The sequence below is a fragment of the Mustelus asterias genome, unplaced genomic scaffold, assembly GCF_964213995.1.
Source record: "Mustelus asterias unplaced genomic scaffold, sMusAst1.hap1.1 HAP1_SCAFFOLD_2014, whole genome shotgun sequence".
Classification (NCBI taxonomy): domain Eukaryota; kingdom Metazoa; phylum Chordata; class Chondrichthyes; order Carcharhiniformes; family Triakidae; genus Mustelus; species Mustelus asterias.
In genome coordinates, this window is record NW_027591959.1 from 1 (window position 1) to 15,197 (window position 15,197).

General features: G+C 53.4%; 1 protein-coding gene and 1 non-coding gene across 2 annotated transcripts in view; both read right to left on the reverse strand.

The window, feature by feature from the left end:
- Positions 1-4,269: 4,269 nt before the first annotated feature.
- The window catches only part of LOC144489218 (chromodomain-helicase-DNA-binding protein 8-like), a gene marked incomplete at its 3' end in the record, with an annotated part of 61,279 nt that continues 50,351 nt past the window's right edge, over positions 4,270-15,197 (reverse strand). Inside the window, exons 4-5 of the mRNA XM_078207059.1 lie at positions 11,057-11,132; positions 4,270-4,345 (exon numbers count right to left, since the gene is read on the reverse strand). Of these exons, the coding sequence (XP_078063185.1) occupies positions 4,270-4,345; positions 11,057-11,132 (152 nt within the window). The remainder of the gene's footprint in view (positions 4,346-11,056; positions 11,133-15,197) is intronic.
- Positions 4,618-4,735, reverse strand: LOC144489219 (small nucleolar RNA U6-53/MBII-28). The gene has a single exon (XR_013496952.1). It is a non-coding gene; the product is annotated as a small nucleolar RNA U6-53/MBII-28 (small nucleolar RNA).

The following is a 15,197-nucleotide window of genomic DNA, read 5'->3' on the forward strand; positions in this document are numbered from 1 at the left end:
GAGAGAGGGGCGAGAGTCAGAGAGAGAGAGAGGCGAGAGTCAGAGAGAGAGAGAGAGGCGAGAGTCAGAGAGAGAGAGGCGAGAGTCAGAGAGAGAGAGAGGGCGAGAGTCAGAGAGAGAGAGGCGAGAGTCAGAGAGAGAGAGAGGGGCGAGAGTCAGAGAGAGAGGCGAGAGTCAGAGGAGAGAGAGAGGGGCGAGAGTCAAGAGAGAGAGAGGCGAGAGGTCAGAGAGAGAGAGAGGGCGAGAGTCAGAGAGAGAGAGAGGGCAGAGTCAGAGAGAGAGAGAGGGGCGAGAGTCAGAGAGAGAGAGAGGGGCGAGAGTCAGAGAGAGAGAGAGGGCGAGAGTCAGAGAGAGAGAGAGGGGCGAGAGTCAGAGAGAGAGAGAGAGGCGAGAGTCAGAGAGAGAGAGAGAGGCGAGAGTCAGAGAGAGAGAGAGCGAGAGTCAGAGAGAGAGAGAGGCGAGAGTCAGAGAGAGAGAGAGGCGAGAGTCAGAGAGAGAGAGAGGCGAGAGTCAGAGAGAGAGAGAGCGAGAGTCAGAGAGAGAGAGAGAGAGGGCGAGAGTCAGAGAGAGAGGCGAGAGTCAGAGAGAGAGAGAGGCGAGAGTCAGAGAGAGAGAGAGAGGCGAGAGTCAGAGAGAGAGAGAGAGAGAGAGGCGAGAGTCAGAGAGAGGGAGCGAGAGTCAGAGAGAGGAGGGAGAGTCAGAGAGAGAGAGAGGCGAGAGTCAGAGAGAGAGAGAGAGGCGAGAGTCAGAGAGAGAGAGAGGCGAGAGTCAGAGAGAGGGGCGAGAGTCAGAGAGAGGGAGGCGAGAGTCAGAGAGAGGGAGAGGGGCGAGAGTCAGAGAGAGAGAGGGGGCAAAAGTCAGAGAGAGAGAGACGAGAGTCAGAGAGAGGGAGGCGAGAGTCAGAGAGAGGGAGCGAGCGAGTCAGAGAGAGAGAGAGAGAGAGCGAGTCAGAGAGAGAGAGAGAGAGAGAGGAGAGCGAGTCAGAGAGAGAGAGAGAGCGAGTCAGAGTGAGAGAGAGAGCGAGTCAGAGAGAGAGAGAGCGAGTCAGAGAGAGAGAGAGAGAGCGAGCGAGTCAGAGAGAGAGAGAGAGCGAGTCAGAGAGAGAGAGAGAGAGCGAGCGAGTCAGAGAGAGGGAGGGGAACACATCACTGATTCAAATTGCGGGAGTGAGAGAGAGAGGGAGAGAGAAAGAGAGCTAGATTCCGTAAAAGAGCAAGACAGTGGGATTAGTTTGCGGATTGACAGGGGTGTGGAGAGAGAGCGGGGCAGTGGGATTAGTTTGGGATTGATACAGGGCTATGGGGAGAGCGCGGGGTAGTGGGATTCGTTTGGGATTGATACAGGGCTATGGGGAGAGCGCGGGGTAGTGGGATTAGTTTGGGATTGATACAGGGCTATGGGGAGAGCGCGGGGTAGTGGATTAGTTTGGGATTGATACAGGGCTGTGGGAAGAGCGCGGGGCAGTGGGATTAGTTTCGGATTGATACAGGGCTGTGGGGAGAGAGAGCGGGGCAGTGGGATTAGTTTGGGGATTGATACAGGGCTATGGGGAGAGAGTGGGGCAGTGGGATGAGTTTGGGATTGATACAGTGCTATGGGGAGTGAGCAGGGCAGTGGGATTAGTTTGGGATTGATACAGGGCTATGGGGAGAGCGGGGCAGTGGGATTAGTTTGGGGATTGATACAGGGCTATGGGAGAGAGCAGGGCAGTGGGATTAGTTTGGGGATTGATACAGGGCTATGGGGAGAGAGTGGGGCAGTGGGATGAGTTTGGGATTGATACAGTGCTGTGGGGAGTGAGCGGGGCAGTGGGATTAGTTTGGGGATTGATACAGGCTATGGGGAGAGAGCAGGGCAGTGGCATTAGTTTGGGATTGATACAGGGCTGTGGGGAGGGAACGGGGCAGTGGGATTAGTTTGAGGATTGATACAGGGCTATGGGGAGAGTGCGGGCAGTGGGATTAGTTTGGGGATTGGTACAGGGCTATGGGGAGAGAGTGGGGCAGTGGGATTAGTTTGGGGATTGATACAGGGCTATGGGAAGAGAGCGGGACAGTGGGATTAGTTTGGGGATTGATACAGGGCTGTGGGGAGAGAGCGGGGCAGTGGGATTAGTTTGGGGATTGGATACAGGGCTATGGGGAGAGAGCGGGACAGTGGGATTAGTTTGGGATTGATACAGGGCTGTGGGAAGAGCGCGGGGCAGTGGGATTAGTTTCGGATTGATACAGGGCTGTGGGGAGAGAGAGCGGGGCAGTGGGATTAGTTTGGGGATTGATACAGGGCTGTGGGGAGAGAGAGCGGGGCAGTGGGATCAGTTTGGGATTGATACAGGGCTATGGGGAGAGAGTGGGGCAGTGGGATGAGTTTGGGATTGATACAGTGCTATGGGGAGTGAGCAGGGCAGTGGGATTAGTTTGGGGATTGATACAGGGCTATGGGGAGAGCGGGGCAGTGGGATTAGTTTGGGGATTGATACAGGGCTATGGGGAGAGAGCAGGGCAGTGGGATTAGTTTGGGGATTGATACAGGGCTATGGGGAGAGAGTGGGGCAGTGGGATGAGTTTGGGATTGATACAGTGCTGTGGGGAGTGAGCGGGGCAGTGGGATTAGTTTGGGGATTGATACAGGGCTATGGGGAGAGAGCAGGGCAGTGGCATTAGTTTGGGATTGATACAGGGCTGTGGGGAGGGAACGGGGCAGTGGGATTAGTTTGAGGATTGATACAGGGCTATGGGGAGAGCGGGGCTGTGGGATTAGTTTGGGGATTGGTACAGGGCTATGGGGAGAGAGTGGGGCAGTGGGATTAGTTTGGGGATTGATACAGGGCTATGGGAAGAGAGCGGGACAGTGGGATTAGTTTGGGGATTGATACAGGGCTATGGGGAGAGCGGGGCAGTGGGATTAGTTTGGGGATTGGTACAGGGCTATGGGGAGAGTGCGGGCAGTGGGATTAGTTTGGGGATTGGATACAGGGCTGTGGGGAGAGAGCGGGACAGTGGGATTAGTTTGGGGATTGATACAGGGCTACGGGGAGAGAGCGGGATAGTGGGATTAGTTTGGGGATTGATACAGGGCTGTGGGGAGAGAGCGGGGCAGTGGGATTAGTTTGGGGATTGATACAGGGCTGTGGGGAGAGAGCGGGGCAGTGGGATTAGTTTGGGGATTGATACAGGGCTATGGGGAGAGCAGGGCAGTTGGATTAGTTTGGGGATTGATACAGGGCTATGGGGAGAGAGAGCGGGGCAGTGGGATTAGTTTGGGGATTGATACAGGGCTATGGGGAGAGAGCAGGGCAGTGGGATTAGTTTGGGGATTGGTACAGGGCTATGGGGAGAGAGTGGGGCAGTGGGATTAGTTTGGGGATTGATACAGGGCTATGGGGAGAGAGAGCGGGGCAGTGGGATGAGTTTGGGATTGGATACAGGGCTATGGGGAGAGAGCGGGGGCAGTGGGATTAGTTCGGGGATTGATACAGGGCTATGGGGAGAGAGCGGGCAGTGGGATTAGTTTGGGGATTGGTACAGGGCTATGGGGAGAGAGTGGGGCAGTGGGATTAGTTTGGGGATTGATACAGGGCGATGGGGAGAGAGCGGGATAGTGGGATTAGTTTGGGGATTGGTACAGGGCTATGGGGGGGGAGAGTGGGGCAGTGGGATTAGTTTGGGGATTGATACAGGGCTGTGGGGGGGAGAGCGGGGCAGTGGGATTAGTTTGGGGATTGATACAGGGCTATGGGGGGAGAGTGGGGCAGTGGGATTAGTTTGGGGATTGATACAGGGCTATGGGAAGAGAGCGGGATAGTGGGATTAGTTTGGGGATTGATACAGGGCTGTGGGAAGGGAACGGGGCAGTGGGATTAGTTTGGGGATTGATACAGGGCTATGGGAAGAGAGCGGGATAGTGGAATTAGTTTGGGGATTGATACAGGGCTGTGGGAAGGGAACGGGGCAGTGGGATTAGTTTGGGGATTGATACAGGGCTGTGTGGAGAGAGCGGGGGCAGTGGGATTAGTTTGGGGATTGATACAGGGCTATGGGGAGAGAGTGGGGCAGTGGGATTAGTTTGGGGATTGATACAGGGCTATGGGAAGAGAGCGGGATAGTGGGATTAGTTTGGGGATTGATACAGGGCTGTGGGGAGAGAGCGGGGCAGTGGGATTAGTTTGGGGATTGATACAGGGCTGTGGGGAGAGAGCGGGATAGTGGGATTAGTTTGGGGATTGATACAGAGCTGTGGGAAGGGACAGTGAACACTGTGGAGACTCACCCATCAAGACTTCTTTCCGCATCTCACCATCATCACCGTCCACAGAGATGTCCTCATCCAGCGCCATCACATCCCCCTGAACACAAAGTAAACACGCTAAACAAACACAGAAAGCAAGAACCTCTCCTGTCCCAACCTAACCAGGGGCGCTGAGACTAACTGCTCTGGCCCAGTCGCAATCTGCATCTGACCTTCAGGCTCTGAAGGGTGAAAGGTTGCCGAGTGACCCCGCACTGGGATGACTCTCGCCCCGGTGACCTGCCGTTCCCCGGTGACCTGCCGCTCCCCGGTGACCTGCCGCTCCCCGGTGACCTGCCGCTCCCCGGTGACCTGCCGCTCCCCGGTGTTGTGCCTCAGGTCTCCACACATTGTGTTGAGAAGCAGAGATTAACTCACGTGCACCCAGAGCTGGGTCACAGGACGCAGCCTGCTGCATCGGTATTAGCATGGCAACTCATCACTGGCACACACGGGAAAACGGGGCCTCCCGACCCTGACTGGACACAAGGCAGGAACAGGAGCTCCTACACTGACTGAACCCTGACTCTCAGTCCCCTCTCTCTCTCTCAGGGAGATATCTGTACACTGACTGGTGTCTCTCAGTCCCCTCTCTCTCTCTCTCAGGGAGATATCTGTACACTGACTGGTGTCTCTCAGTCCCCTCTCTCTCTCTCAGGGAGATATCTGTACACTGACTGGTGTCTCTCAGTCCCCTCTCTCTCTCTCAGGGAGATATCTGTACACTGACTGGTGTCTCTCAGTCCCCTCTCTCTCTCAGGGAGATATCTATACACTGACTGGTGTCTCTCAGTCCCCCCTCTCTCTCTCTCAGGGAGATATCTGTACACTGACTGGTGTCTCTCAGTCCCCTCTCTCTCTCAGGGAGATATCTGTACACTGACTGGTGTCTCTCAGTCCCCTCTCTCTCTCTCTCAGGGAGATATCTGTACACTGACTGGTGTCTCTCAGTCCCCTCTCTCTCTCTCAGGGAGATATCAGTGCACTGACTGGTGTCTCTCAGTCCCCTCTCTCTCAGGGAGATATCTGTACACTGACTGGTGTCTCTCAGTCCCCTCTCTCTCTCAGGGAGATATCTGTACACTGACTGGTGTCTCTCAGTCCCCTCTCTCTCTCTCTCAGGGAGATATCTGTACACTGACTGGTGTCTCTCAGTCCTCTCTCTCTCTCAGGGAGATATCTGTACACTGACTGGTCTCTCTCAGGGAGATATCTGTACACTGACTGGTGTCTCTCCCAGGGAGATATCTGTACACTGACTGGTGTCTCTCAGTCCCCTCTCTCTCTCAGGGAGATGTCTGTACACTGACTGGTGTCTCTCAGTCCCCTCTCTCTCTCAGGGAGATATCTGTACACTGACTCGTGTCTCTCAGTCCCCTCTCTCTCAGGGAGATATCTGTACACTGACTGGTGTCTCTCAGTCCTCTCTCTCTCTCAGGGAGATATCTGTACACTGACTGGGGCTGAAAGTGAGGGATGCATGGATGGGGACTGCAATGCACGGCATTGCAGAGGTGGGGTGGAGCAGGGTTTGAAATGTGTATACTTCAATGCCAGGAGTATTCGCAATAAAGTGGGTGAACTTGCAGCGTGGATCAGTACCTGGGACTTCGATGTTGTGGCTATTTCAGAGACATGGATAGAGCAGGGGCAGGAATGGATGCTGCAGGTCCCGGGGTTCAAATGTTTTAGTCGAAGTAGGGAAGGAGGTAGAAGAGGGGGAGGGGTAGCATTATTGGTCAGAGATTGTATCACAGTGTCAGAGAGGAGGTTTGATGAGGACTTATCTGTTGAGGTAGTATGGGCGGAGATTAGAAATAGGAGAGGAGAGGTCACCCTGTTGGGAGTCTTTTATAGACCTCCTAAAAGTTCTAGAGAGGTTGAGGAAAGGATTGCGGAGTCAATCCTGCTTAGGAGTGAAAGTAATAGGGCAATTGTTATGGGGGATTTTAACTTGACTAATATTGACTGGAATTGTTATAGCTCTAGCTCGTTAGAGGGGTCAGGTTTTGTTCAAAGCGTGCAGGAAGGTTTTTTGACTCAGTATGTAGACAGGCCAACTAGAGGTGAGGCTATATTGGATCTGGTGCTGGGAAATGAGCCAGACCAGGTGCTAGACTTGGAAGTTGGTGTGCATTTTGGTGATAGTGACCACAATTCGGTTACGTTCACCTTAGTGATGGAAAGGGATAGGCATGAACCTCGGGCCAATGGTTTTAGCTGGGGGAAGGGTAATTATGAGGCTATTAGGAGAGAATTAGGAAACATAGGTTGGACTAGGAGATTACAGGGACTGGGAACGTCCGACATGTGGAGTTTTTTCAAGGAGCAGCTACTGCGAGTCTGTGATAGGTATGTCCCTGTCAGGCAAGGAGGAATTGGTAGGGCTAGGGAACCGTGGTGCACCAAAAAAGTTTCTTTGTTGGTTAAAAAGAAAAAGGAGGCTTATGTTCGGATGAGACGTGAGCACTCGGGTAGTGCACTAGAAAGCTTTAGATTGGCTAAGAGGGAGTTGAAGAGCGAGCTTAGAAGGGCTAAAAGGGGACATGAGAAGACTTTGGCGGATAGGGTTAAAGAGAATCCTAAGGCGTTCTATAGGTATGTCAAGAACAGAAGGTTGGTTAGGGCAAGTTTAGGGCCAGTTATAGATGGCAGAGGGAAGTTATGTGTGGAACCAGAGGAGATTGGTGAAGCATTGAACCAATATTTCTCTTCGGTGTTCACGCAAGGGGACATGAATATAGCTGAGGAGGACACTGGGTTGCAAGGGAGTAGAATAGACAGTATTACAGTTGATAAGGAGGATGTGCAGGATATTCTGGAGGGTCTGAAAATAGATAAATCCCCTGGTCCGGATGGGATTTATCCAAGGATTCTCTGGGAGGCAAGAGAAGTGATTGCAGAGCCTCTGGCTCTGATCTTCAGGTCGTCGTTGGCCTCTGGTATAGTACCAGAAGATTGGAGGTTAGCGAATGTTGTCCCATTGTTTAAGAAGGGGAACAGAGACTTCCCCGGGAATTATAGACCGGTGAGTCTCACTTCTGTTGTCGGCAAGATGTTGGAAAAAATTATAAGGGATAGGATTTATAGTTATTTGGAGAGTAATGAATTGATAGGTGATAGTCAGCATGGTTTTGTGGCAGGTAGGTCGTGCCTTACTAACCTTATTGAGTTTTTTGAGAAAGTGACCAAGGAGGTGGATGGGGGCAAGGCAGTGGACGTGGTATATATGGATTTTAGTAAGGCGTTTGATAAGGTTCACCATGGTAGGCTTCTGCAGAAAATGCAGATGTATGGGATTGGGGGTGATCTAGGAAATTGGATCAGGAATTGGCTAGCGGATAGGAAACAGAGGGTGGTGGTTGATAGTAAATATTCATCATGGAGTGCGGTTACAAGTGGTGTACCTCAGGGATCTGTTTTGGGGCCACTGCTGTTTGTAATATTTATTAATGATCTGGATGAGGGTATAGTTGGGTGGATTAGCAAATTTGCTGATGACACCAAAGTCGGTGGTGTGGTAGACAGTGAGGAAGGGTGTCGTAGTTTGCAGGAAGACTTAGACAGGTTGCAAAGTTGGGCCGAGAGGTGGCGGATGGAGTTTAATGCGGAGAAGTGTGAGGTAATTCACTTTGGTAGGAATAACAGATGTGTTGAGTATAGGGCTAACGGGAGGACTTTGAATAGTGTGGAGGAGCAGAGGGATCTAGGTGTATGTGTGCATAGATCCCTGAAAGTTGGGAATCAAGTAGATAAGGTTGTTAAGAAGGCATATGGTGTCTTGGCGTTTATTGGTAGGGGGATTGAATTTAGGAGTCGTAGCGTTATGTTGCAACTGTACACAACTCTGGTGCGGCCGCACTTGGAGTACTGTGTGCAGTTCTGGTCCCCACATTACAGGAAGGATGTGGAGGCTTTGGAGAGGGTGCAGAGGAGGTTTACCAGGATGTTGCCTGGTATGGAGGGGAGATCCTATGAGGAGAGGCTGAGGGATTTGGGATTGTTTTCGCTGGAAAGGCGGCGGCTAAGAGGGGATCTTATTGAAACATATAAGATGATTAGAGGTTTAGATAGGGTGGATAGTGATAGCCTTTTTCCTCTGATGGAGAAATCCAGCACGAGGGGGCATGGCTTTAAATTGAGGGGGGGTAGTTATAGAACCGATGTCAGGGGTAGGTTCTTTACCCAGAGGGTGGTGAGGGATTGGAATGCCCTGCCAGCATCAGTAGTAAATGCGCCTAGTTTGGGGGCGTTTAAGAGATCCGTAGATAGGTTCATGGACGAAAAGAAATTGGTTTAGGTTGGAGGGTCACAGTTTTTTTTTTAACTGGTCGGTGCAACATCGTGGGCCGAAGGGCCTGTTCTGCGCTGTAATGTTCTATGTTCTGTGTTCTATGGTGTCTCTCAGTCCCCTCTCTCTCTCAGGGAGATATCTGTACACTGACTGGTGTCTCTCAGTCCTCTCTCTCTCAGGAAGATATCTGTACACTGACTGGTGTCTCTCAGTCCCCTCTCTCTCTCAGGGAGATATCTGTACACTGACTGGTGTCTCTCAGTCCCCTCTCTCTCAGGGGGATATCTGTACACTGACTGGTGTCTCTCAGTCCTCTCTCTCTCTCAGGGAGATATCTGTACACTGACTGGTCTCTCTCAGGGAGATATCTGTACACTGACTGGTGTCTCTCCCAGGGAGATATCTGTACACTGACTGGTGTCTCTCAGTCCCTCTCTCTCTCAGGGAGATATCTGTACACTGACTGGTGTCTCTCAGTCCCCTCTCTCTCTCAGGGAGATATCTGTACACTGACTGGTGTCTCTCAGTCCCCTCTCTCTCTCAGGGAGATATCTGTACACTGACTGGTGTCTCTCAGTCCCCTCTCTCTCTCAGGAAGATATCTGTCCACTGACTGGTATCTCTCAGTCCCCTCTCTCTCAGGGAGATATCTGTACACTGACTGGTGTCTCTCAGTCCCCTCTCTCTCTCAGGGGGATATCTGTACACTGACTGGTGTCTCTCAGTCCCCTCTCTCTTGGGGATATCTGTACACTGACTGGTGTCTCTCAGTCCTCTCTCTCTCAGGAAGATATCTGTACACTGACTGGTGTCTCTCAGTCCCCTCTCTCTCTCAGGGAGATATCTGTACACTGACTGGTGTCTCTCAGTCCCCTCTCTCTCAGGGAGATATCTGTACACTGACTGGTGTCTCTCAGTCCCCTCTCTCTCTCAGGGGGATATCTGTACACTGACTGGTGTCTCTCAGTCCCCTCTCTCTTGGGGATATCTGTACACTGACTGGTGTCTCTCAGTCCTCTCTCTCTCAGGAAGATATCTGTACACTGACTGGTGTCTCTCAGTCCCCTCTCTCTCTCAGGGAGATATCTGTACACTGACTGGTGTCTCTCAGTCCCCTCTCTCTCAGGGGGATATCTGTACACTGACTGGTGTCTCTCAGTCCTCTCTCTCTCTCAGGGAGATATCTGTACACTGACTGGTCTCTCAGGGAGATATCTGTACACTGACTGGTGTCTCTCCCAGGGAGATATCTGTACACTGACTGGTGTCTCTCAGTCCCTCTCTCTCTCAGGGAGATATCTGTACACTGACTGGTGTCTCTCAGTCCCCTCTCTCTCAGGGAGATATCTGTACACTGACTGGTGTCTCTCAGTCCTCTCTCTCTCTCAGGGAGATATCTGTACACTGACTGGTGTCTCTCAGTCCCCTCTCTCTCTCAGGAAGATATCTGTACACTGACTGGTGTCTCTCAGTCCCCTCTCTCTCAGGGAGATATCTGTACACTGACTGGTGTCTCTCAGTCCCCTCTCTCTCTCGGGGGATATCTGTACACTGACTGGTGTCTCTCAGTCCCCTCTCTCTCTCAGGGAGATATCTGTACACTGACTGGTGTCTCTCAGTCCCCTCTCTCTCAGGGGGATATCTGTACACTGACTGGTGTCTCTCAGACCCCCCTCTCCCAGGGAGATATCTGTACACTGACTGGTGTCTCTCAGTCCCCTCTCTTTCGGGGATATCTGTACACTGACTGGTGTCTCTCAGTCCCCTCTCTCTCTCAGGGAGATATCTGTACACTGACTGGTGTCTCCCAGTCCCCCCTCTCTCAGGGGGATATCTGTACACTGACTGGTGTCTCTCAGACCCCCCTCTCCCAGGGAGATATCTGTACACTGACTGGTGTCTCTCAGTCCCCTCTCTTTCGGGGATATCTGTACACTGACTGGTGTCTCTCAGTCCCCTCTCTCTCTCAGGGAGATATCTGTACACTGACTGGTGTCTCCCAGTCCCCCCTCTCTCAGGGGGATATCTGTACACTGACTGGTGTCTCTCAGTCCTCTCTCTCTCAGGGTGATATCTGTACACTGACTGGTGTCTCTCAGTCCCCTCTCTCTCTCTTAGGGAGATGTCTGTACACTGACTGGTGTCTCTCAGTCCCCCCTCTCTCAGGGGGATATCTGTACACTGACTGGTGTCTCTCAGTCCCCTCTCTCTCGGGGATATCTGTACACTGACTGGTGTCTCTCAGTCCCCTCTCTCTCGGGGATATCTGTACACTGACTGGTGTCTCTCAGTCCCCTCTCTCTCTCTCAGGGAGATATCTGTACACTGACTGGTGGTTCTAAGTCCCCTCTCTCTCGGGGATATCTGTACACTGACTGGTGCCTCCATCCTCTCCCTCAGTGAACCATCTCCGACATCAGCCCAGGCAACGCCTGAACCCCAGATTCTGGTGACCTTGGGAATAAACGCACTCACATCTTCATCACGTTGTTCTCTCCCCAGGATGATTGGTTTGTACTCTGGATCCTCCATATCTCTTTCGAAATCTCCACTGGAAGAGACAACACCCGATTAAATCATGGTCCAGATGGCCACCTGTACAGATTCCCGACACGTGGGGCGCGGGGAGGAGATGTGGCCCTGGGATAGGGCTTTCTGTGGTGGCTGAATGAGCAAGTCCAGTCGGGGAAGCCAGACTCCGACTGACAGACTTAAAAGCGAAGGGGACCCGGACTCCGATCGATGGGTTAACTGTCAGCGAGGGAGAAATCCGGACTCAGATCAATGGGTTAACGGTCAGCGAGGGGGAATCAGACTCCGATCGATGGGTTAACGGTCAGCGAGGGGGGAATCGGACTCCGATCGATGGGTTAATGGTCAGCGAGGGAGAAATCCGGACTCCGATCGATGGGTTAATGGTCAGCGACGGGGGAATCAGACTCCGATCGATGGGTTAACTGTCAGCGAGGGAGAAATCCGGACTCCGATCGATGGGTTTAACGGTCAGCGAGGGAGAAATCCGGACTCCGATCGATGGGTTAATGGTCAGCGAGGGGGGAATCAGACTCCGATCGATGGGTTAACTGTCAGCGAGAGGGGAAATCGGACTCCGATCGATGGGTTAATGGTCAGCGAGAGGGGAAATCGGACTCCGATCGATGGGTTAATGGTCAGCGAGGGGGAATCGGACTCCGATCGATGGGTTAATGGTCAGCGAGGGGGGAATCGGACTCCGATCGATGGGTTAATGGTCAGCGAGGGGGGAATCGGACTCCGATCGATGGGTTAATGGTCAGCGAGGGGGGGATCAGACTCCGATCGATGGGTTAATGGTCAGCGAAGGGGGGAATCAGACTCCGATCGATGGGTTAACGGTCAGCGAGGGGGGAATCAGACTCCGATCGATGGGTTAACGGTCAGTGAGGGGGGAATCAGACTCCGATCGATGGGTTAACGGTCAGCGAGGGGGAATCAGACTCCGATCGATGGGTTAATGGTCAGCGAGGGGGGAATCAGGACTCCGATCGATGGGGTTAATGGTCAGCGAGAGGGGGAATCAGACTCCGATCGATGGGTTAACGGTCAGCGAGGGGGGGGGGAATCGGACTCCGATCTATGGGTTAATGGTCAGCGAGGGGGGAATCAGGACTCCGATCGATGGGTTAATGGTCAGCGAGGGGGAATCAGACTCCGATCGATGGGTTAACGGTCAGCGAGGGGGGAATCAGACTCTGATCGATGGGTTAACGGTCAGCGAGGGGGGAATCGGACTCCGATCTATGGGTTAATGGTCAGCGAGGGGGGAATCGGACTCCGATCGATGGGTTAACGGTCAGCGAGGGGGGAATCAGGACTCCGATCGATGGGTTAATGGTCAGCGAGGGGGGATCAGACTCTGATCGATGGGTTAACGGTCAGCGAGGGGGGAATCAGACTCCGATCGATGGGTTAATGGTCAGCGAGAGGGGGAATCAGACTCCGATCGATGGGTTAATGGTCAGTGAGGGGGAATCAGACTCCGATCGATGGGTTAATGGTCAGCGAGGGGGGAATTAGACACCGATCGATGGGTTAACGGTCAGTGAGAGGGAATCAGACTCCGATCGATGGGTTAACGGTCAGCGAGGGGGGAATTAGACTCCGATCGATGGGTTAACGGTCAGCGAGGGGGGAATTAGACTCCGATCGATGGGTTAATGGTCAGTGAGAGGGAATCAGACTCCGATCGATGGGTTAATGGTCAGTGAGGGGGAATCGGACTCCGATCGATGGGTTAATGGTCAGCGAGGGGGGAATTAGACTCCGATCGATGGGTTAATGGTCAGTGAGAGGGAATCAGACTCCGATCGATGGGTTAATGGTCAGCGAGAGGGGGAATCAGACTCCGATCGATGGGTTAATGGTCAGTGAGGGGGGAATCGGACTCCGATCGATGGGTTAATGGTCAGTGAGGGGGAATCAGGACTCCGATCGATGGGTTAATGGTCAGCGAGGGGGGAATTAGACTCCGATCGATGGGTTAATGGTCAGTGAGAGGGAATCAGACTCCGATCGATGGGTTAACGGTCAGCGAGGGGGGAATCAGACTCCGATCGATGGGTTAATGGTCAGTGAGGGGGAATCGGACTCCGATCGATGGGTTTAACGGTCAGTGAGGGGGAATCAGGACTCCGATCGATGGGTTAATGGTCAGTGAGGGGGAATCAGGACTCCGATCGATGGGTTAATGGTCAACGAGGGGGAATCGGACTCCGATCGATGGGTTAATGGTCAGCGAGGGGGAATCGGACTCCGATCGATGGGTTAACGGTCAGCGAGGGGGGAATCAGGACTCCGATCGATGGGGTTAATGGTCAGCGAGGGGGAATCAGGACTCCGATCGATGGGGTTAATGGTCAGCGAGGGGGAATCAGGACTCCGATCGATGGGTTAACGGTCAGCGAGGGGGGAATCAGACTCCGATCGATGGGTTAACGGTCAGCGAGGGGGGAATCAGACTCCGATCGATGGGTTAATGGTCAGCGAGAGGGGGAATCAGACTCCGATCGATGGGTTAATGGTCAGTGAGGGGGAATCAGACTCCGATCGATGGGTTAATGGTCAGCGAGGGGGGAATTAGACTCCGATCGATGGGTTAATGGTCAGTGAGAGGGAATCAGACTCCGATCGATGGGTTAACGGTCAGCGAGGGGGGAATTAGACTCCGATCGATGGGTTAACGGTCAGCGAGGGGGGAATCAGACTCCGATCGATGGGTTAATGGTCAGTGAGGGGGGAATCGGACTCCGATCGATGGGTTTAACGGTCAGTGAGGGGGGAATCGGACTCCGATCGATGGGTTAACGGTCAGTGAGAGGGAATCAGGACTCCGATCGATGGGTTAATGGTCAACGAGGGGGAATCGGACTCCGATCGATGGGTTAATGGTCAGCGAGGGGGAATCGGACTCCGATCGATGGGTTAACGGTCAGCGAGGGGGGAATCAGGACTCCGATCGATGGGGTTAATGGTCAGCGAGGGGGAATCAGGACTCCGATCGATGGGGTTAATGGTCAGCGAGGGGGAATCAGGACTCCGATCGATGGGTTAACGGTCAGCGAGGGGGGAATCAGACTCCGATCGATGGGTTAACGGTCAGCGAGGGGGGAATCAGACTCCGATCGATGGGTTAATGGTCAGCGAGAGGGGGAATCAGACTCCGATCGATGGGTTAATGGTCAGTGAGGGGGAATCAGACTCCGATCGATGGGTTAATGGTCAGCGAGGGGGGAATTAGACTCCGATCGATGGGTTAATGGTCAGTGAGAGGGAATCAGACTCCGATCGATGGGTTAACGGTCAGCGAGGGGGGAATTAGACTCCGATCGATGGGTTAACGGTCAGCGAGGGGGGAATCAGACTCCGATCGATGGGTTAATGGTCAGTGAGGGGGGAATCGGACTCCGATCGATGGGTTTAACGGTCAGTGAGGGGGGAATCGGACTCCGATCGATGGGTTAACGGTCAGTGAGAGGGAATCAGGACTCCGATCGATGGGTTAATGGTCAACGAGGGGGAATCGGACTCCGATCGATGGGTTAATGGTCAGCGAGGGGGAATCGGACTCCGATCGATGGGTTAATGGTCAGCGAGGGGGGAATCAGACTCCGATCGATGGGTTAATGGTCAGTGAGGGTGAATCAGGACTCCGATCGATGGGTTAACGGTCAGCGAGGGGGAATCAGACTCCGATCGATGGGGTAATGGTCAGCGAGGGGGAATCAGACTCCGATCGATGGGTTAATGGTCAGTGAGGGGGGAATCGGAGTCCGATCGATGGGTTAACGGTCAGCGAGGGGGGAATCAGGACTCCGATCGATGGGTTAACGGTCAGCGAGGGGGGAATCGGAGTCCGATCGATGGGTTAATGGTCAGCGAGGGGGGAATCAGACTCCGATCGATGGGTTAACGGTCAGCGAGGGGGGAATCAGGACTCCGATCGATGGGTTAACGGTCAGCGAGGGGGGAATCGGAGTCCGATCGATGGGTTAATGGTCAGCGAGGGGGGAATCAGACTCCGATCGATGGGTTAACGGTCAGCGAGGGGGGAATCGGACTCCGATCGATGGGTTAACGG